The 23,530-nt window shown below is 38.9% G+C and overlaps 1 protein-coding gene and 1 pseudogene across 1 annotated transcript in view; both read right to left on the reverse strand.

Annotated features, from left to right (window-relative positions):
- Positions 1–4,020: 4,020 nt before the first annotated feature.
- LOC148001372 (uncharacterized) overlaps positions 4,021–23,530 on the reverse strand; it is a 57,649-nt gene continuing 38,139 nt past the window's right edge. The window contains exons 5-8 of the mRNA XM_087584612.1: positions 18,230–18,334; positions 8,014–8,293; positions 6,990–7,125; positions 4,021–5,310 (exon numbers count right to left, since the gene is read on the reverse strand). Coding sequence (XP_087440738.1) covers positions 18,324–18,334 — 11 coding nt within the window. The 3' untranslated portion in view covers positions 4,021–5,310; positions 6,990–7,125; positions 8,014–8,293; positions 18,230–18,323. The remainder of the gene's footprint in view (positions 5,311–6,989; positions 7,126–8,013; positions 8,294–18,229; positions 18,335–23,530) is intronic.
- On the reverse strand, positions 17,438–18,115 carry LOC148001373 (large ribosomal subunit protein eL8 pseudogene; annotated as a pseudogene).

A 23,530-nucleotide genomic window follows, 5' to 3' on the forward strand; every position in this document is an offset into this window, starting at 1 on the left:
GCCAGTATTCCCTTTGAACCTGTGCCATCACTTTGATTTGGGTAAAATTTTCCTTATTAGCTTTGCAAATCTGCATGAGCCTTTGTTTCAATTCTTTTAATAAGAGGTCAAGATCCTGGAATCATTCAGTCCAGACCCCACCCATGGCTAATGTCTGTAGGTCTCTGAATATCTCTGTCTTTCCCCCTCCATGAATAACCCAATTAAGGACAATGAAGTACTAGGCTGATGCTAGGACACTCCTTCTCTCCCACTGTCTGGAAGATTATTCCTCTCATTTCAACTCCTACCTCACTATCTTCAAAGTCCACTTAGAGCCAACAGATCCTTTGAGACTCTCTTCAAATAAATTCACCTCACTCTGTGAGTCTAATTTAGATTCCCTCCTTTTGAATTCCCTTGTAACCCTATGTGCACCTCTAAGAAATCACTCATACAGCCTGCAGAATAATTGGTCTACACTGCTGCTGCTGCTGAGTGAGTTGAGCCATCTATACCAGATATCTCTTTGTGCAATTAGACCTAAAACCAGCACATGAGATATGGAAGATACTCAGCAAGTAGGGAAGGGAGGAAAAAAAGAGGTAAAGGGAAAAAAGCAAGAAAAAAAATCCTGGGTCTGGCTTGGGTATTTTTTCACCTAGATGAACTACGATTTTCTCATCAGGAGGGCAATTGGGCTACTTCCAATTTTAAACCAAAGTATTCAGTTACTCCACACTCACAGCTAATTCACTCAGGCTTACCATCAACCCCAAAAGCAACAATTAAAGGAAATACTTTAGATAAGAAGTCGACTTTAAAAATAATCCAATCAGCAGGATGCATCTCAAAATATGTGCCCAGCTCTAAGCCTCTATCTTGAACAGTTGGGAAGTAGCATGTTCAGCAGTGGACAGAAATCTCTAGGGATGGGGCCAATATGAGCTCACAGATGTTCCTGTTGAAGTCAGCTGATGAGTTTCTTCCAAAGTCCTCAGTTCACCTTTAGGGTACAGCCTACTCAGCCCCTACAACCCTTAGTTTATGAGAGGACATTGAGAAAAAGAGAATCCTCCCTGATACCAAGAGTAAGATCCACATCTAAGTGTCTCAATAATTGAAGATCTCTCTCTTCATAAAGGAAAGCAATTTTTCCTTTGTTGATTCTCTTAATATACATACACAAATATACAAATCTATCTGTGCTGAACCTGTTATATTTTGTTTGGGGGTATAGAGGTTAATTATAGTTTAATTATAAAATATATTAAAGAAAAACCCTCATTTTAGGTACCTGTGCCAGGGCACTAAAAACACTCATTCTTTTACGGTTCCAATGCTCATTCTCTCTATTCCAAAGGATTGTCAGCTACATCTCAAGACAGTGCATTTAGTTTAGGAAGGGGTCAGATTTATTTATTAAGGGGATCTTGCTTAGTCATGATGAGGGAAAGTAAAATGATATCAGAAAGAATAATTTGTCCAGCACTGACTCTAGTAAACCTCTTGGCAGTGTCTAAATTTTAAGCTCCACACTATTACTCTCCCCGACCATCAGCATTTAAGAAAAAGGGAGGGAATGGTATCTAGAGAATTGCCAGATGAGTTGAGTCACATGACAAATGTGAGAACTGAGCTGTGAGGCTCAGCCTTAGTGACTCCCAGAATACCACCACCTAGATAACTAGACTTCAAAGTTTGGAGGAATTATAATCCTAAGGTTCCATTGCTTCTGATTGTAGGTTGTTTTCTCTGTTTAGCCTGATCCATGCAGTATTTCTATTGTCTCTACATGCTGTGTTGAGAAATGTTTGGCAAATCCCATCCTACCCCAGACTCCTATGATTTCAGTAATATGATGTTCCATCACAAAAGGTTCTTATGATGCAAACTTCACAGGTAAGTATCTGAGAGCCTTTTATGTTTGTGTGGATTTACTTGCAATGGATCTCTTATGCAAAACACCTTTCCCTTCTCTGCCAGGTAAAAATCCTACTTTACTTGAAGTTTGGCATAAAGAGAAAGTCCACATTGTTTTGCTTCTGTTTTTGTTTGTTTGTTTGTTTGTTTGTTGTTTTAAGCACAAACACAAATATATCCCTTAGGGCTATCATCACAGCAAGCTGTGGTTTGTCAATTTATAGGGTTGTCATGCTCACTAAAAGCACACGGGTACTCAGATGCTTGTGTTGGAAGAATCACTATTCGAACTATTGAAGGTAAAATATCTTTTCAACTCTCGAGTATCACCTGTCTGTTAAAGCAAGAACAAACTATTACCTTGGGGCCATATCTGATGATGCCCTGTTTTCACTAGGCAGAAAACTCAGAATGGGTTTTACATTTTAAAAATATCATTTAAAACAAAAAAAGAAATAGGTGACACAGATCATTTGTGAACCTAAAATGGTTACCCCTTGTCTGACTCTCTACAAAGACACAACCTGCCACACATTCTTGTGGATTAAACTCAATGTTCAAATCAAATATCAAATCATGAATGTTGATTTAGTCATGTTTGTGAAATAAAACCTGTGTTTTGTGGTTGTTATTGTTGTTTGTTTTTTGTTGTTTTTTTGTTTGTTTGGTTGGGTTTTTTTTGAGTCACGGTTTCTCTGAATATTGTGTGTAAGTATGGCTGTCCTGGAACTCATTCTGTAGATCAAGCTGACCTTAAATTCAGAGATCCACCTGCATCTGCCTCCTGACTACTGGTATTAAAGGTGTTTGCCACCATTGCCTGCTATGAAAGGAAACTTTTATTCTTACCAAGTGATTTTGTTTGTTGTTTTTCTAAATCAATAGGACTGTCCCATTTTTCTTCCTCCTTCTGGAAAGTCATGCTTTTCCCTAGTGGGTCATACAGACAACACCAGAAAGAAGGAAGCCTTATGGGCTTCAATGTGCTGGCAAGTGTTTAGCCACCAGGATTGTGAGGAAGTATTCTATGTGCAGCATTTTGCACCTTCACAGTTTAAGTACTCACAGTGCAGCCACTTTTGAGATTAAGCTCCTGGAGATGGGGTTAGAAAGGCTTGGCATCCCTGGCAGTCTTGAACCAACACAAGCTGGCTCCATCTCACCATAGGGTGCAGAGAAGTGGCGCTTCAATTTTACTTGGAAGAACTACCATGTGTCCCTTGCATGGTCAGCCTGAAATTAAAGCCATTCCACATTTTCCTGGAAAAATGTAATGCTAAAAGCTGAGCCTGGTAGGACATTATAGTCCCATCTCCTCCAGAGACTGAGCCAAGGGCAATCACAAAATTTAAGGCTGCATGGGTTATGGGGTATGCGCAAAGCCAGTCTACGCAACTTAACAAAGGAATATTGTGTGTGTGTGTGTGTGTGTGTGTGTGTGTGTATGATGCATATATGTGTGCTACACAGATATATGCTATACAGTGTATTCTATATGCACATATATATGACATATTAGTATCTTAGAGTATTTGCCTGGCATGTACATTAGGTTCAATCTACAGCACTAGATAAGTAAACAGATGGATAAATAAATGAATGAATAGCCAAGGCTAATTAAATGGGTTCTTCCTCTGAAGGACCTAAGTCTAAAAAAAAAACAAAGAAAAAATATATGTTTATAAACCTTATAGCTTTTGCTATTAGGTCTAGTTTATTGTCGTCACGAAACAGTCTTCCATTTGTTTAACACATTAATGTAAAGTATTTTAAATTCTGATGGCAATATTTTTCTTAACTTCACCAGGGTCAATCTCTGATTTACCCAGGAAAGCTATTGTTTTGATATTTATCAACTTGTGACAATGTATGTCTAATCTATAAATAGTTGCTTCAGAATATTCTTCTCCCAAATTCATTTGAGGTTGATGGGGGAGGGAACTACAGCAAAGAAGTCAAAAAGTAATTTACTGACAATGGCCCAAGGTGACACACCTTTCCACCTTTTTTCATTATGCCAATTAATTATCTCTAACATTAATAGAGAGTGGTTTGGGGGGTGGAGGGGTCCCACAGGAGCACTGTTGCTTTTACAAAGAGGCTAAGGCAATATGACTGTTTAAAGGGGAACAAAGATTTTATTCTTCTGATACATAACAACTCCTAAGTGGACAAAATGGAACCCTGAGTCTAATGAATACTTGAGACCCTCAGGCTGCTCCTACATCCACCTTAATGGTCCAATGTATACAAAGCACCTTCTCATCTGCATAGTTGGCACTGGGTGTCGACCATACCCAATGCAGGAGGAAACAGAGCAGAGATGAGGCGTGTTCACAGTCCAAGGGCAAGAACTGAGGCAAAACAAACCCAAACAAAGCAACCAGAAATACCTGGCCACCCACATATACTGCTAAACTCAATTATAATGAAATATAAAGGAGAGCATTGAGTGGAAAGCAAGCCAGCTTTCCAACAAAGGCCTTTTAGAATCATTTACTTTGCTGTTTTAACAAACACTGGAGCCACAGATCAGAAATATGAAACATGTCCGAAATGATTACAGTCAAAAGGCTCAGCTCTGCATGTATTTTCACTGAAAACAAATGGCATCCCATCTCTAAACCAGAATGGGACAGGCTATTGAAATGTCTTCATTATTTTTGAATATACTGTAAGAAACATTTTAATAACAATCCAAGTTTTAAATGTTAAAAATTGACTTATTTCTAAGAAAAATTAAGGCCAATCCAAGATTGTTTGCCAACAGTATTTTCTTTTTCTGTTTGTTTGTTTGTTTTTTATTGGTTATTTTATTTATTTACATTTCAAATGTTATCCCCCTTCCCAGTTTCCCCTCCACAAACCCATTTCCTCCACTCTTCCCAGCTTCTATATGGGTACTCTTCCTCCCTTCCAACTATTCCTGTCTTAGCACCTTAACATAACCCTATCTGAGTCATTGAACCTCCACAGGACCAAGAGGCTCCCATTCCAGTGATACCAGATAAGGCCATCCTCTGCTACACATGGGCTGGAGCCACAGGTTGCTCCAAGTGTACTCTTTGGTTGGTGGTTTAGTTCCTGGGAAGACTGGGAGGTCTGGTTTGTTGATATTGTAGATCTTCGTATGGGGTTGCAAACTCCTTCAGCTCCTTCAGTCCTTGCCCCAACTTCTCCATTAGGGTCCCCATGCTCAATCCAATGTTTGGCTGTGTACAGCTGTATCTGTATTGGTCAAGTTCTGGCAGAGCCTCTCAGAGGACAGCTATACCAGGCTCCTGTCAGTAAGCACATCTCAGCATCAGCAATGGTGTCTGGATTTGGTGTTTGCAGATGGGGTGGATCCCTAGGTTGCGTAGACTCTGCATGGCCTTTCTTTCTGCTCACTCTTTGCCCCTTCATTTCCTTTTGACAGGAGGAACTCTGGATTAGTATTTTTGAGATGGGTGGGTGGCCCCATCCTATTTTCTAAGCTTGTATTATTCATGTGTCATTTTCAAAGTCATTCCAAGTTTGCCTGAAAAAGAGAATAACGCAAAGACCCAGGCCTGTGTGTTATTCCTACAGTCATCTGTATCATTGTTTTGTAAAGGACCTAACTTTCCTCTTTTGGTTGTTGTTAAGACTTTCTCTTTAAAGGTACTCACTTTTTAACTTAATAAATTTAAGGAGACATTCTATCACTGTTACAGACAGAAAGTCAGGATCATTTGCCAAAGGAGAATATAAACTTAAAACTAGATGAAATCACTAGAGCGGGTTGGGAAGGGACACCAGCTTGGCATTGCTGGCTGGGAACTCCAAGCCAACACCAGACTTGGCTCTGGTAAAGAAGGGGCTAGAAAGAATGGAGAAGAGTAATGATATACTGGCCAAAATGAAATGGACCTTTCTTCTTAATGTAATCTGAACAACTGAAAGATAATTTACATAGGATTATGTGAGTACATTCATCAATGAAATTCCTGCTAATGAAACAACTAAAGCTACCCACTGTAAGAATTCCCCATCCTGTGGAAAACCATACTCATACTAGTTTGCACATGATTGTGATTTTTAGTTAGGAAATGATAGGGTTGCAATGAACACATTGAGAAATTCCAATAATCTTGCCAATGTCACGGGCTCTGAACACTATCATTCATGTGTGTCCATGTGGTGGAGACATGCAAATGTCACTCTGACTCCAGTCAATGTCTCAGACCCATGAACTGGAAACAGTTTGTCATAGAAGATTAGTTATCTACGCACATGGCTCTGGAATCTAAAGTCTCTCTCTCTTTCTCTGGTGTTGTGTTCCTGCAAGGTGACTTCGTGGCTGCAGAAAGCTGGTTTCCACATCTTTTCATCTTACTTTCAGGCATGTTTCTGTGAGGTGCTGCATCAAATGCTTTAATCAAGCAAGCCTTCCCCTAATGAAAGGAAGATGATTTGGATACCTGGTCTGCACACTTAACCTATAATTATGCTGTGTATCTTATGCCATTGATATTGCCAAGTTCCTTTCAGAAAGCAGTCAAAGAACATGAAAATAGTTGTGGCAGCTAGTAAATGGCTTCAAGTGGCATCCAGCTATGGCTAACATCATATGAAAAATAAAGTCATCTTGGCAACAAAAGTGAAAGACCAACTCTCCAGAGAATCAAAGAAGTGGCCAAAGACTTCAGATGCACAGAGCAACTATGAATTTTCTTCATTGTGGAGATAGAGTAGGGCTTAGCTTAAATAGTTTGTGGTCATAGTAAAGCCTAGATCTTCTTTGGAGGGAAAGTTGACAATGAGATATATTCAGAGTTTCATGTTGCTACAGGGACTACAGACATAAAATTGTTATACAAGTACAGACCTGCACTGTTCTGGCCATATGCTCTTTACATGATAATGCATAGTTTATTTATTTTTTCCTGATTCTGAAGACTGAGAGAGGAGTATAAAGAGGTTTTGTTTTTTTTTCTTTTAATTAAATTTAAACATTAGTGACAACCCAATTAGATTCTCATGGTCACCCTACAGTACAGCTTCTGATTAGCGACAATCCTCACTTTGAACATCTATCATTTTCCTCTAGGACCATTTACCCTTACCTTGGAGGCATCATGAGAAACAGCCATACTCTCAGATTCCTGGGATGGCCACGTGTTCTGACTCTCCACTCTTAAGACTGTTGCATCAGGAAATTACTTTTCATTGAGATAGTGTGAAGCATCCCTTAGGTAAGTTCTGTAGGTAAATTAAGAAACACTTAAACATCTGAACCATTAAACTCCCCCTGGGCATCTAGCATTTCTGGGTCCCTGCTATATAAGCAAGACTGTTCTTCATGCTTAGATGTGGTAGAGAAACCTTGCTTAGAACATTTGCCTTATCATATTCTCTAGCTTTTCATGAATAGATTCCAAGCCATGAAATTTTATGTCTCTCTAACCCATCTAAAGTCATTGTCTTTGTGTCCTGGGGCCATATACTGGGAAATATCTCAATATGTCTTCTGTATTCAGAATTTTGTGATCATACAATATCATCAGAATAGAATCCATCATTAATAACTGTCACATAAGAAGACCCAAAGGTCTTAATGCTTAAAGGAATATTATTATAGCCTTTCTTGTATGCAAAGGGGAAGAAGAGACCTTATCTTCAAAATTATTTTCACCTTCACTTTAAACCAATAAAAACTAGTTTCCTAGACAAGAGCTATGATCTTCAATTTACATCAAAAATGAATTTAAACTTACCCACACTTGTGTATTTATTTATCACATGTAACTAAATTGCTAGTACCAGCAGGCATGAAGGTGTGGCAGTGGGGAAGAATTCTGGGTGGGAAAAGGCTGTTGCATTTAACTGCTTCTTTAATGAGGAATTGTTTATATTAACATTTGTGTGTGTGTGTGTGTGTGTGTGTGTGTGTGTGTGTGTATTTTACATGTGGATAATGTACATGTGTGTCCTGTGTATTTGCAAATAAGCTTGTGTACAGAAACATTCAAGGTGGGTCTCTCTTTTTCCTTTTAAAGGGAGTCTCCTTGTTCTTCTTGTTTCTCCAAAAATCACAAAGAAACAAAAGTTAAGGGTACACAGAGATGATTATGTTACCAAGTTACTCACTCAATTATTGAATCCTCTTGGAGATGTCCATGACAAATAACCACTCATCTGCCACCTGAGTGCCTTGAGTCAAAGGAAATTTCTGGAATTGTCTACGGATGACTAATGTTGTCGTTTTTTTGTCATGCATCTCCTGAAGAGAGAGCACCTTGGTTCTTCTTTAGGGAATTGCTATTCTCTATTCTCTGGTGTCTGCTGTCTTAATGGGCCCATCCGTCGAGGTGTCCCTTTTCTGTTAGTCAAGGAGCCGCCACGTGATCCCAGCTATGACAATCCGAATCTATCACCCGGGGATTTAATTCTCAGTGTTAGGAGGTAAGAGAGAAAAACAGTAGGAACTGATTTATTCCAGTGAATGTGCATTGAAGATCCTAGCGTCCCCAAATGCTGGATTCTTCAACTTTAATTTCAGCACTGTGAGGCCCCAACATCTTCAAAAATTCAATTTTGTCTAAAATTAGGCAAAGCCAATTTACATTAATTGCAACCAAAAAAGAAAATCTACCTAATACTCGGCTTGGTATTACATTTATTTAAGGGGGAAATATCGGAAAAAATCCTGTCTGTGGTAGTACAGTTCATGTACACTTAAATATTTAGCTCGTTTTCATAAATCAATCTTCATTTCCTTACACGATACTTTTAAGAAGCCAAGTTATATTTCTATAACTTCTTTGGGTTCTGTTTCTGCCCCAGCATTCATCACCTTTATTGTCCTCTACAGTTAGAGTATTCTGGGAATAATTAAAATGCAATAATAAATGTCTGTCCTCTTCCCATGCTAGTATATAGTGCATAGTAGCTTGCAAAGAGAACATGGAAGAAGCCGTCAGAAATAAACACATACCTTCATGTGTGTGTGCATGCCCACATGCACATCTTTATAAGTAGCTGGATTGTGGTGCATGGAATTCAGAATTCTTTCACCTTTAGATCACTGAGGTATCTTGAGTCTCCTTTGTTTGGTTTGGCTTATAGCCTAACTTCCATTGAATGCAATGTGTTCTTTCTGGACCCCACTATCCATGGGCTTTCAGCCTTTGGTCATATTTTGAACAAATTGCTAAAAATACTTCCATCCTTGGTCTCCCTTCAGTCAAAGACTTACCTTTGAAAACCTAAAGACTCATTTTGTCAGACAAATAAAGAAGAAAAAAAAAATCCCAGAATACTTTTTTACATGAAACAATTGTTTTCTCTAAGTGTAGCTCTTTCGGTTTTGCCTTTAGGACAAGGTTAAGATCCTCTAGAGCATTTATGATTTTCATCTTTCAGCATATAAGCTCCTCAGGTTGATCAAGAAGATACAGCTCCTAGTCAACTCGTTATCCATGTCATAGCCTGATTTCAGATGGCTATCAACATAACTTCATTCCCTTCGGTTTTCTACTTAGTCCTCTTCAAACCGTGCTCAGCTGACCTGCTCAACGCATCCATCAACACATGCTGAGGACGTACTAAGCATGAGGTCTGTAGACATAAAATAGAGTTGGACACGATACTAACCCTGCAGAGCAGTGGACACATAAGCAATATGGCAATGAGAAGTGACAAGCACACTAGCTCAACTGAGCTGGCACAGATGGTGGAGATGCGATAGGCTTCATGAGCATGGGATGAGAAAGGTGTCAAGAGGTGACCTTGGGATGGCTTTGAAAAGATAAATATGAACATGTCAGACAGACAAGGGGGCATCGTGGGCTCTTGGAAGTGAATGTGCCATTCCAGGTGTGAAGAAAAAGGGCAGTGATCACTCTCTTCTGCCTCTATAATTGCAGCCTATGATTATATTAGTCTTCTTGGCAGCCACAACACACAGCTGGCTCACTGAGAGCTAAAACCACTATCCTTCTTGTGTTGTTTGGCCATATCAACCCTCATCATCGACGTACACGAGCCATTATTCTTTATCAGGGAAAATAAAAGGAAGCCCTCAGCTCTACCCTGTCTCCTTGATCACTGGTTCTCTAGTCTAGAGAATACTATGTCTAGCCTGTATTCAGCATGCAGCTCGAAAGCCCTACATCTCCCAGCTTCTCCCACCCCCTGCCTTCTCTCATCCTACTCTCTCTCTCTCTCTCTCTCTCTCTCTCTCTCTCTCTCTCTCTCTCTCTCTCTGTGTGTGTGTGTGTGTGTGTGTATGTGTGTGTGTGTGTGTGAGTCTTTGACTCTCCCTCACCCCTCCCCCTAGCACATTTTTGGAGCTAGAATGCTCTAAGCTTTGCAGAAAGTCAAATGATCTTTCAACATGTTTTGCAGAAGGTTAGATACAGTTTTCTCCCAGCTGTTGTCCAGTGTTCTCCGAAGCCTAGCAACGCAAACGAAACCCAAAACATGTTTGCAAAAATCAAATTAAATCTGAGCTCTGATGGAGTTGCAGCTATCTACGCCCATGCGGGCCACCTGCCAAGAATGTTTTTAATATAATAATCACTCATCCATACACCCATAATAATTGATATTTGCAATTTGATAATGCTTCTTAACATTTTTTTATTTGTTTCAAATCCCCCCTCCTCACCTCATCTGCCCAACAAGCCCCTGCGTCAGCACATTCATAGCTCTTAATGACCCTCTCAGCAGCTACTGATCAAAGTCAAATTTTAATTACGATTCTAATTTTGGAAGTTTGCTTCCTTTTAATCTGAACTTTTAGAAAAGAGTCAAACGTGTGCTTGCAACAGCTCATAGGAAACACATCAAGCTGTAGGACTCTTTAATTGGAAGTTCAACTAGTTTGAGCTTCATGCTTCTTACCAGCTTGTGTCTACCAGATGATTATACCTACAGACTGTAAATTATATCAGTAACACCTGCAGTCCAGCCTTAGAGACAGTCAGTGGAAAAATAATATGCAACTCTGTAGCTTTGCTCTAGAAGTTTGAGGATGGCTACTCCCTCCAACCCCAATACTCAATTCTTTGTACATTTACTCTAATTAAACTCAAGTCTTCTCTTCACTTTAGCAATGACCTTATTATCCCTGCAAGAGAATTTTCTTTCAGCCTTTGGGATATGCACTTTTATACAAGCACCCCAGAAATTCCATCTCTGACACAAACTATCTTGATCTTTCCAGATAAGAATATTGACCCACTGTAATAACAGACTACTTTCTGTCATCATACTTAATATCAAATATTTATCATAGGATTCATTGTATGTCCTTTATATTTGTGCATATGAAATATAGCAATTTATCCTCCCAACAAGCCTATTGCAGTGTAATTACCCTCGTGGAATAGATGAAGAAACTGAGTCTCAAATAAGTTAAAATAAACTCAAAGTTTAGTATCTACTTAATATACCATAAAAATTGAAGACCTAATTTATTACAGTAAATGAAAAGAGTGTATTCCTGCCACATGCTCAAAACCATCTCAATTTGAAAATAAACATACATAAGAAAAAGACTATATACCAAATATCTCTAGATCGCCTAATGTTTACAGTGTTGTCATCTAATACATATTTACCTAAATAATTACCTCCAGAGAAACACAGATAGGTATTTAGAGAGTTGTCCATGAAGAGGAAGACATGAGTTTTAGAAAATTAATTTTGGCTTCTTAATAACTTCATAAATTAGACACTTTAAAAAGACAATAAGGAGGTATCTTGATAGCACTGGAAACATTCAAATGAAAGTGTAAAGACTTGTGTATCAAGAGTGTCAGCATCTGTTAGAGCAAAGTTAGAGTAGTATCAGCAAAGTTAGGTCTGTATAAGACTTACAGATGAAAATAATTGTGGGCCTTTTTTGGTTTTGTTTGTTTGTTTGTTTTTACTAAAATAACTCATTGTCAGGCACAAGATGCAATAAACAACAGCCTTTGTATTCATTCATTCCAACTGATTTTTGATACAGTTAAATATAGCAATAATGAAGAATTTGCTCCAGAAAATGTGGGTAAAAGAGTGTGGGAATATTTGAAGGCAAATCAAGAGAACACAAATGCCATATGCAACACAGGGAGGAGACCTCTAGATAAACTGGAAGAAGCAGAAAAGTCAAGATTGGAAAACAATTGAAGAATATATAAGGGAAAAACTAAAATTTAAAATTTGTACTGTAGATTTTTTAGCTGTCTACGATGGAATACCAAGTGTAAAGCCTTGCTTACACTTGGGGATTTAGCTCAGTGGTAAAGTGCTTGCCTAGCAAGCGCAAGGCCCTGGGTTCGGTCCCCAGCTCGGGGGAAAAAAAACAAAAACAAAATAAAGATCTTCAGGAAAGTCTACCTTGCTCACTATAACTTGAGTGGTATTTTTTGGGAAATAAAAGTATAGTTCATTTTACATTTGTAGCTATTCAATGCAGCCAAATACAGGGAGTATATCAAAGGTCACCAAAGGTGAGACTAAATAAATAGCATTCACCACTGTAGATAGTGAAGAGATGGCTAATTTACCTCATCCTCATGTCTTTTATGCAGAGATTTATGTGTTTTTAAAAAACACATGTCTTTTAATGCAGAGATGTTTATTAAAGTGGAAACTTACAGGTTCTTTGGAAATTCAGTTGTATTGGATGGTGTTTTGCTGGGGCAAACACATGAAGGAGTATTTTCCTGAACTAGACACAGGTGAAAGACCAAAGCTCTTGAAGGAACATTTCACTGAAGCAGACACAGAAGAGAGGATGTTCTGTTAAGCAAACATGTGGAGGAACACACGATGAAGGATTCTTTGCTAAGAATACACATGTATAAGTCAACCTTACTTTGGGTATCGAGCTGCATTTGTAAAGACTCCTATGCCTCAGGCTGATTGGCTCCACGCGCTGAGGCAAGGCTTGTACTGAGCCAAGGCCCATAGAGGACATGGGATGTTTGGAGGGTATAAATAGGACTTCAGAGAGAGGAAGGGAGTGGGAGATGGAGATGGAGATGGAGAGGGAGAGGGAGAGGGAGAGGGAGAGGGAGAGGGAGAGAGAGAGAGAGAGAGAGAGAGAGAGAGAGAGAGAGAGAGAGAGAGCGCAATTGGCTTACTGGTACAACTAGATGTGCAATAAGTGTTATCCCTTGCTGATAGTGGAACGGCTGAGAACTTCTGGTGTTCCTGCTGGTCCCTCCTGCTGATTCAAGCCAAGGATGAGACCTGGCTGTCTCTGCTAGATCATGCCACCACTGTTGCTAACTCCACTCTACCGAACTGGACTACTAGTATATCCTTGAAATTTATCAAGCTGCTGTTGTCTGCTAACCTGCGAACTGAACTGCTGATTTCCAGACAACACAGACAGGAGTTGCTCCAAAGAAGCTTTTTAAACAGATTCACTTCCCCCACTCCCATATTCTTTCTTTATCAATACATCTAGTGGGTGGTTGCCTACAAAGGTGGTTAAAGTGATAAGGACTGACATTAAAAATAGGATTTGAAAAAAATTAAATTTACAGTTTGTACTTGGTTTCTTTGTCCTCACTTTATCCCAACACCAGGCCTCTGACCCTGGTTACTGCTGTTAGGGTAGAGCTACTCCATAGCTTCTTGAGTCTTTATTACAACAGTATTTTCTAGTAATGTGTGGCTACTCACAATATCAGACTGTGACTCCTTTTGGAAAAAATAATTGTTGCAAGTATAGCTAACTAAAGATAAAATCACCCCACATTGAGAGGGACTTGTATTCTTATGAAAAGAAAAAAATATGGGCACACACAGCATCATGAAGATCAAGGAAGTTCAATGTGATGACTTATAAAAAGATAAAGTTAAAAAAGGGATAATCTGTCTATGAGCCAAGAAATGTTGGGACTGCCAGCCACCAGCAAAACCAAGACAGAAAGAGCCCAGAGCCACTTCTCCCTCAATGTTTCCAGGTGAATCCAAGCTTGATAAGACTTGGCCATCTTACCTGTGACCTTCTGAACTATGAGGGAATAGCTTTCTGCCATTATAAGCCACTCATCTTTTAGTGTTCTGTTGTGACAGTCCGAGGGTCAGAATATACAGTCTCCTTTTTCTGACTCAGTTGTGGCTTTTGTCAAAGCTCAGCGAGACAATCTTCCTCTGTCCCAGACTTCAGAACAGAATTACATTACACTCCGAGCTGGCGGTGAGAAGACTCAGGGGAAATCCCTGGATAGAATACTTAGCTTATCCTGAGACTACAGGAAAGAAAGGAACCAAACACATTTTCTCCATTTGGACATTTTCTGATACCCAATATCATAATATGCTGCAGGAGTTTGGGGCTACAGTAGGAACTGTATGGTAGGAACTCTACAGAAACCTAGTGGCCATCAGGTTGACAGGGAGCGTGCACTACATGAGACACAGTACTTGCATTTATATAGAAATAACAAAACTGTAATTGTCCATAAACTCCTAGATGGTCTCCCTTCATATGTTGTAAATAAATAAATACACATATACTTAAAGTTAGGCTGTGATTTGTCACTTTGAGATTTTAATATATCCTAGTTCAAGAAGTATTCTATTCAATGTGCCCAAGATGAACAGTGTACTGTGGCTGAGGAAATGGATCAGTGACCAAGAACACTTCATGTTCCTGAAGAAAACCCAAGTTTGGTTTTCAGCATCCATATGATCGCTTACAACAGTTAACACCAGTTCCGAAGAATCCAAAACCCTCTTCTGGCCTCAATATGCCACACACACACACAAACACACACACACACACACACACACGCACACACATGCACACACCGTACACAGTATACATATATGAGTTCAGACAAAACACTCATTCATACACATAAAATAGTACACATTTTTTTCTAAAATGAGTGCTATGACACTGTGCTGTTCTTCTTAGAGATGATTTGTTTCTCTCAACAATTATGCAAATATGTATTCAGTATACAAGATGAGTCTTTGTATTTGGTATTTAACTTAAAAACAATTTAGTGTTCAAGATAGACAGGAAGAAACATGAAAATTTTGGCATGAGCTTCCGAGTGTTTATAGACTTCATTGATATTTAGCTAATTCAGGAATGAGCTATAGGCCTTTCTTCTATGAATTCGGATAGCTCAGTAAAGTTGTCTAACACGATGCCCACCACCAGGATCTCTACATGGATTTGTTGTTCTCTATTCATCTTGTGTACACAGTTACTCTAGTGAGTGATAAAACCTTTGTTTCTTGGAAGAAAATGATCCTCAAGTGAGTGGTAAAACTTTAGTATGAGATGAAAAAGGCAGGCAGCTTGCCTTGTGTTTCAACATTAGAAAGCACCTACAAGCACGAAATGAGAGGAAAAGCAGGTCACCTTTCCAAACACTCTCATTATGGGAACTAGAGATGTTAAGAAATGCCATGACGGAGAACTAATAAATTACAAAGGTTTACATTATAAAAAAATTAGACAGGGAATATAGTTCATGAGGTTATTAGAATTTTTGCTTCTTTATTTCAAAAGTATCTGCTCATTTCTATGGATTATTTGTTGCTATGATCTTTTACTTTTCTAATGCTTAATTTGTAGCTCTTTATATATTTTGAATATTAATCCATGGCCAGAAAGAAGAAAGTGCATGTAAAACAGCTCAAGATCTAGGTATAATGCTTTCTGAGTAATGCTGCTATAGCTTAGAAATAAAAGTAAGAACTGACAGTTGAGTTTGCATGAAATTTAAAAGCTTCTATAAAATAGAGAAATAGTCAACAAAAACGACAGACATCTAGAGAACTGGAGAAAGCCTTTGCAATTTAGCTACAGCACAATGGAAATGAAGATTCCTCTGTAAAATTAGAAGTAAAACCCCCTTGTGATCCAGCCATACCCTAAAGGGCCCAAGTTCTCGTATAAAGGAGATTTTTGCATACAACTATTGATCAATAACCAAACTTTGAAATCTCACTGAGTGCCAATCAATAGGCAAATTAATCTGAACACACACACACGCACACACACACACACACACACACACACACACACACACACACACACACTTTCTTACCCATCTTTTCTAAAGAGGCATCTTTGTCATTTGTGGTGAAACAGAGCAGCTTATTAAAAAGTCAGCTAAGGGACCTCACTTAAAGCAACCAAACATGTACCTTCTATCAATTTCATTTGTGCTTATCTCTGTTCTTTATCTAACTACTACCTCTACTTCTTAATTAGCATCACACTTAAGAAGCAAAAATTTTTATGTTACTTATTGTCCCCCAGAGAATAATCATTTGTAATCTTTCAGCACTATGCACTAAGACTGTTTGTATCTCTTTCTACTGTCTTACTGGAGACTCCTGTCCAAGTCTCCTTCCTAAATTTTCATTATGCCACCTTAAATGCTGGAGCCATGTCTATCACAACATATGTGATAGTCAACTCTTTCCACACAGATTGTATAGAATACCCCATAGGTGACTGTGTGGCAGTTTCATTCTGTCTCAAGTTAGCTGTGTACTCATTAATTCTAAAAGTCAATTCAACCCCCTTCTCTGCAACATCTAATAAACTCTATCCCCTCTCCCAGCTACTTGTACCAGAAGCTTGGTAATAACTAGGACTTAATCTTCCAGGCAGTTTCTGACATGCTGTTCATAATATCAAGAGTTCTAATTAACCATGAGAAATGCATCCTAAATGTTACAATGTTTTTGTTGTTGTTGTAAAAAAGAAATACAATGAGAATATATCATAACTTCATTAAGAAATTTTTGGGACACCCATTTATCTTACTATGCCAACATCAAAATTCACCCCATTTCCAAGTATCTATACAAATTTCCCTCTGCATATAGTCTCAATAATGATGGGGATTTTAGTTATGATGGAGATATCCATTTAAAAGTATTAGTTTTGATTCTAGAAGACAATGAAAGTGAGAGGAGAAGGCCTAGTTTATGATCATATAGTAATGTCTAGTATGTACAAGATCTGCCACTCTCCTGACCTACTTTTGGGGAATATAGTTCTTTTGGAGAGGTTGGCTTTTATCCTGTCAGTCAATGGGACCATCTCCACCCATGAGAGAGGTTCTAGTTGCATTAGTTCATCTAAAAGTCATCCTGGCTCCTGTGCAAAAGTTTCCAGTTCCATATTTGTCTGATAATCTCTGCATTTCAAGTGAGTTAGGAGAAAGCAGCTTTGTTCATAATCTAACATACTGGGTTGGTATTCCCATGCATAACCTTTTCTTTCCCTGACGATAGAATCATATTCTAAGCTAACTACCCGGACAAATGTAACTAAGCAATGAATAGCCTAAACAGCTAAGATATTAAATAACATAAAATAAATTCCATAGCACCAAGAACCTCACTGAAATATTTATATGCAGAATATATGTCTCTGTATGTTTGTTTGGCATTGTAGAATTTAGAACATTTTTTGAAAGATAACTTAGTAATTATACTTATGAACAAAAAAATCTAGGCTGTGTACATTTAATCCAATTTAGTGGAATGGTCTTTAGCCTTTGGCAAATTTCCAGCATGGCAATTCAAATCACAGATTTAGGACCCAGGATGTTTCTTCTATGGTGTTGGTCCTAATAGCTTCCATCACCTTACTTAAAGCAACTTTGTCTTCTAAGTTAACCTTTTGAAGGCCACCGCCATGAACATCTTCCTGTGAACTAGCTACCCAAGCTTGGCATTTTCCTTGGTGATGCAATGAGAGATCCCATCTTTCAACACAGAGCACATAGGAAAACCATCAGCTCAATGTGGTCTACATCATGGGCAATTACCATCTGAGCCTTCTTTTTCTCCACCAAAGTAATGACTGTATTGACCTCTGCTCGAGGGATAGGTGGTCTCTTAGCTGATATGTCACCTTGGTCAGCAGCTTTCTTCTCAGAATGGACCAGGAGCCTTGCTTCTTCTCCTGCATTGTGTCTGGCCTGGACTTGCGGGCAAGCATAAGCAGCTTGATAACTATTTGCCAGTTTAGGGCATGGGTGAACTGGTTAATTTCAAGAGATATTTTGAACCACATATAGGGAATGACCCTTTGCCTTTGCAGCCAGTTATAGTGAGGCCATTTGAGAACGTATGTCAGATTTCTTTTGGGCTGGAGAGCCTGACCAATGCTAATGTTCTTAGGCCTTTTCTCAAACAACGGATTGACCATCATTTTTACCTCCTGTTTCTTCATGACCGCTTTGCTGGGGGAGCAACACATTTCTCCCCTTAGCTTTCTTTCCTTTGGAAATGTTGCTTGGCTGGAGGTCAGAGGGAGCTTAGAACTCTTTAAAAATATAAATACCACTAAAAGAAATACAAACACTTTACTTACCCATATGATCTATCCACGCAGAAAAGTTTCTAATATTAGTTTCTGCCTCAGTTCTCCAGGAGTTTGAGTTTGAGCACTTGATTACAGATACAGTTCAAAAATGTCCTAAAAGCACAAGAAGAAAACACATATGTGTGTGAGCCTGCATATGTGTTTACACACACACACACACACACACACACACACACACACACACACGGCAACATGAACATAAAGAAAATACATAATTGACAATATTATGTTTGTGTTATTGATCCTGAAACTTTTTAAATTTTCTCTTGAATAGCTAGAGACAAAGAAAATGAAAGTTGAGATTCATCTATGGAATAAGAGACAGAAATATTATAATCAATCATTAGAGTGAGGTTTTACCAAGGCCCATGGTTCTTGATGGTCAGAATGTCTACAGAGTGGTTTAAAGCAGCCGCTGCCTGGGATGCATTGAAAGATATTGGTCATTGCCCTGTGTTTTATCACAGAGACCCCATTGCTAATGATGAGGTAGCCTGAGGGTTAATAAAGAAGGGCAGCCAAAAATGCATCAATCTACCATCTTCAGCAAAGAAACCTTGGCTCTCTTCTATGACACAAATGAGTGATCCTATCAGGAGAAAATAAAGCATATGAGAAAACCACTGGGATATGTTAAAATAATTTTTACAAACTACTCTCTTTATAGAATACCACAGTTCATTTCTTCTGCTTGAAAGAAGCTAAGAGTAGCGGTCCTTAACCTTGGTTATGCATCGGAATCATCTGGGAGATTTTCAAAGGTACTTATGCCTAGGCTTGGACCCCAGAGATTCTACTTTATAATTTGTCTTGGGGTTAAGCACTGAAGTTTCTTAGAGCTCCCAGCTGATTCTCATGTGCAGCCAAGGTTGAGAACTCTAACGCAGGAGGGAAAGAAACAAAGTTTAAAAATCAGAGAAATGGAATATATTCCTGATTTAACTCTAACTCATTTTAACTAAACTAATTGCTCGAACTCAAAGTTTCTATTTTGTATATGGATATATTTGGAGAAGTTTCATCCCACCTCAGAGTTCCTGTGACCATTATAAACCAGCTCCAGATGACCACCCAGGGCTGGAGAGAGGCAATAGCAGCCACCAGTGAGAAATGCATGGAAAGGCTATCCATAGATTTCACCCTTCCATATACACAGATATTATTTGGCAACTCAGCAATTCCACAAGGAAACAAACAATTATTTAGGAAAGAAAAATATTGCTGCCCAAGAATGACTATCTTGGTAGAATTCATTACTTTGGCCAAAAACAGAGCTGTTTTAGTATTTTCAACATCTGAAAACTAGGAAATTAAACTGTATGTCTTAGTAGTCATCACCAATGACCTAGTCAGCTCTCTGCCAGGAAGTCTATCTCTCAGCCATTTTTCAAATCATATTTGGATCAATTAAGCTACTAGTTCGTCTTCTCTCACTGAAACGAGGTATCTAAACAATAACTGTTTCTACTTTAATTGCTTGGTTTTGGTTTTTATGTTGTAGGTATTATGTATTTATCTATTCATTTATTTCCTTATTACTTTTATCTCAATCTTTCTTTTCAATTCTTACCTTAAAAAATAGGGGCATGACAATCTGAGATGATTTGCCCAGATGTAATGAGGTGTGACACGTGGTGGCTTACATCACAACCCAGCAGCAGTGTATAGAGGACATCTCTGCCAGTAAGTCATGAATTGTAACAACTGGAGACACGAGTTCTGGCCAGTCTTTAGATACATGCTATAACCACAGTTTTTACTCTGGGCCGAATGTCTCTGTTTTTACAGACTCTCCTGAGCCAAGTTAAAATATGGTCCATTTTCTCTGAAAGTAGAGACTAGTCATAAGTTTATACTTTCACTCCTTGATAAATGAAAAAGAAATAAAAGGAAGATGCAGCTATTGTATGTTTTGTGGACAGTCTGCTGTATACATATGTTATATTCCATACAAATGGTGAACATCAGGTGTTTGCCTGGCATGAGGCTTTGTGCTCTTTGAACATCTGCTCATTAACCTCGACAACACTTTGAGGGAAGTCTTTTACACATCCAATTTAATACATATTTTTTAAAAAAATGAAACTCATGAATTGAGGATATGGTGTCATCTATTCAGGAAAAAATGGGGATGTAATTCCCAAGACAAAAAAAACTTGTTTCCGGGTTGGGGATTTAGCTCAGTGGTAGAGCGCTTGCCTAGCAAGCGCAAGGCCCTGGGTTCAGTCCCCAGCTCCGAAAAAAAGAAAAAAAACTTGTTTCCTAGATATATGTACAAGAAAGAAAGAAAGAAAGAAAGAAAGAAAGAAAGGAAGGAAGGGAAAGAAAAGAAAAGAAAGGAAGAAAGAAAGAGAAAGAAAGAAAGAAAGAAAGAAAGAAAGAAAGAAAGAGAGAAAGAAAGAAAGGAAGGAAGGAAGGAAGGAAGAAAGAAAGAAAGACTTCTCAAAACAAATATATGTGCACTCATGTTCATGGTAATGCTATTATCAAAATCCCATAGCCACAATCGGGAAAAGTTCATATGGCTATAAATGGAAGAATGAAGAAAAAATGTGAATATTCAACCACATAAAAGAACAAATAGATGCTCCAATATGAACCTTAAAAACATGTTAAGTGTAAGGAGGGGATACCAGAACAGGCCTCACCCTTCTCAGAGGAAAGAGGGAGGGAAGAATGGAGGGAGGATTTGTGTGAGGGGGCCCTAGGATGTAAAGTGAATAAATACACTTTAAAAATGTGACATGAGATAAATATATACACCAAACTTCACATGACTTCAACAATGTTTATAGTCAGCAAATACATACACATTGAAATATATTAATTTTTGGCAAAGGCAGAGGCAAATAGGGATTATATGTGCAGTGGTCACAGGGTCTACTTCAAGAAAGAGTGAAAAGTAAATGGAAGTAAATGGAAATAGTGATTTAATCACATTGTTAATGCACTAACAGTGACCAAACTATACATTGGTCAAACTTGTGTTATACTATTGACTAGACAATATTAAGAGCTTTCTCAATGAGCCTTGGCAATGTGGGATGACCAGGGATATGTTCTCTGTGTTCCTCTCCTAGGACGATCTTAAATACAGAGTCCAGCTACCACTGCTTCAAACCCCCCCCCCCAGCATTCAGGCTTCAAGGCAACACATTGCTGATTGCCCTTAGCACAGAAGGAGTTCCAGAGGAAGACCACTCCTGTCCAGGGCAGGGTACTTTACAAAGTTTGCTTTAAATTTCATAGTAGAAATCTAGTTGCTTCCACTCAATGCCACACACTTCACTATTTCCTCTCAAATGGCTGACTCTCTGGTTTGGTCAGGATCAGTAAGCCCCCACCCATGATAAAGCTCTGTGCCATCAATCCCATCCGGATGCCTGCCTCTTAAACAACTCAAACTGAAACACAGCTAAACAATTTGCCTCAAATGCCATAAGAAATAGAAAAGTCATGATTGCATTTCTATACAGCTAATTTTCTTCAGTTGAGCCTCCGCTCAAAATAACAAAAATACAAAATAACACTGTTTGGTGCTAGGTGCTATCTAAACAATGTCTTGGGGATTAGTTTTGGTCTCATTTAAGAACACTGACTTAGGGCAAAACCACTTGTCTCTCTCTATTTTTGTTTTTAAAATGGAGAAGAAGTTACTCACATGCAACTTGAAATGTACTTCTATCACATGTTCATGGCTGACCTCCTCTTTCCATAATGCTATATACAGTTGTTCTACATGATTTGGTTTGGGCATGTTTGTGAGGACATTCAATGCTTTGGATACTTAAGAATCTATTCTAGTTCAGACTAGCCCAGCCCAGCCCAGCCCAGTATCATTAAATTACCTATTATCTATGGCTTTCTTAGTTACGGTTTCCATTAATGTAAAGAAACACAATGATCAATACAATTCTTATAAAGGACAGCATTCAATTGGTGCTGGTTGACAGGTTCACTCCATTATCATCATAGCATCAAGCATGGCAATTTCCAGGCAGGCATGTAACTGGAGGAACGGAAAGTTCTATATCGTGTTCTGAAGGTAACTAGTAGAAGACTGTCAAAGCCCAGCCCCACAGTGACACCCTTCCTCCAACAAAGCCACACCTATTTCAACAAAGTCATACTCCCTAATAGTATCACTCCCTATGGGCCAAGCATTCAAATGTGTGAGTCTATGGGAATCATACCTAGCTATAACATAATGCAACACATATTAAATCCAATTTCAAAAGTCCCATAGTCTATAACAGTCTCAACGATGTAAAGAGTCCAAAGTTCAGTCTCTCCTAAGAGTCATATAATAATGTCCTATAAAGTCAAAATCAGAAAGCAGATCACTTACCTCCAACATCACAAGACATATATTATCATTCCAAAATGTTATAGTGAGGAAATACTGGACCAAAGCAAGAAGAAAAACCAGTTGGGCAAATTCCAAATTCTGCATCTACATGCCTGACGTCCAAGCACTCATCAGCTCTTCAACTTCCTTCCCCTTTGATGAGTGCAACAAACTTCTTTCTCTTGGTCTGGTCCACTCTATGTTAGCAGTTTTGCTCAGCAATTATCCCATGGCTCTGTAGTCTTTAACATCTCACATCTTCTTGTTCCAATGTCTGAGATCCACATATGATCTTCAGGGCTCCTTTAAAGAGCCTGAGTCACTTCTCCAGCTTCACCATCTGTATCAGTCTAGGCTCTGGTTGACTCTACTCCACTCCTGCTGCTGTGCTGTGTAGTCATCCCATGGTATTGTCATCTCTAATACATTAGGGTCTTCTGCTGCAACTAGACTTCACTAATTGCCTCTCATAGGCTCCCTTCATGGTGCCAAGTCTCAGTTTCTTTGCATGATCCCTTTAGTCCTGGGACATCAATTGCAACTGAGGCTGCACCTTCACCAGTGACCCTCTCTGGCATCTCACAGTACCAAGCCTCAGTTGCTCTCCATGACCCCTTCATGCCTTCAAAACAAGTATCAGGCCAGAGGCACATGTTGGAAGCTGTCACATTCTGCTGCTTGCTGGACCTAGAACATGGCCCCTTGTTCTATTACATTATCACCAGATTTCTGTTTTCCAACTCCTTTACTGTCTAAGCTCAACTGTCCTGCAACATGCTCTGTAGATTGATCTTCAACTCTGAGATCTTCATGCCCTGTCTCCTGAGTGCTGGGATTAAAAGTATTTACCAACATACCTAGGCATAATCTTTTTTTCACCTAGAATTTACTCATTTCCAGGCTCGCCTTGAACTCAAGAGATCTGTTTGCCTTTGTCTTCT

The sequence above is a fragment of the Rattus norvegicus genome, chromosome 14 (assembly GCF_021556685.1).
Source record: "Rattus norvegicus strain SHRSP/BbbUtx chromosome 14, alternate assembly SHRSP_T2T, whole genome shotgun sequence".
Lineage (NCBI taxonomy): Eukaryota > Metazoa > Chordata > Mammalia > Rodentia > Muridae > Rattus > Rattus norvegicus.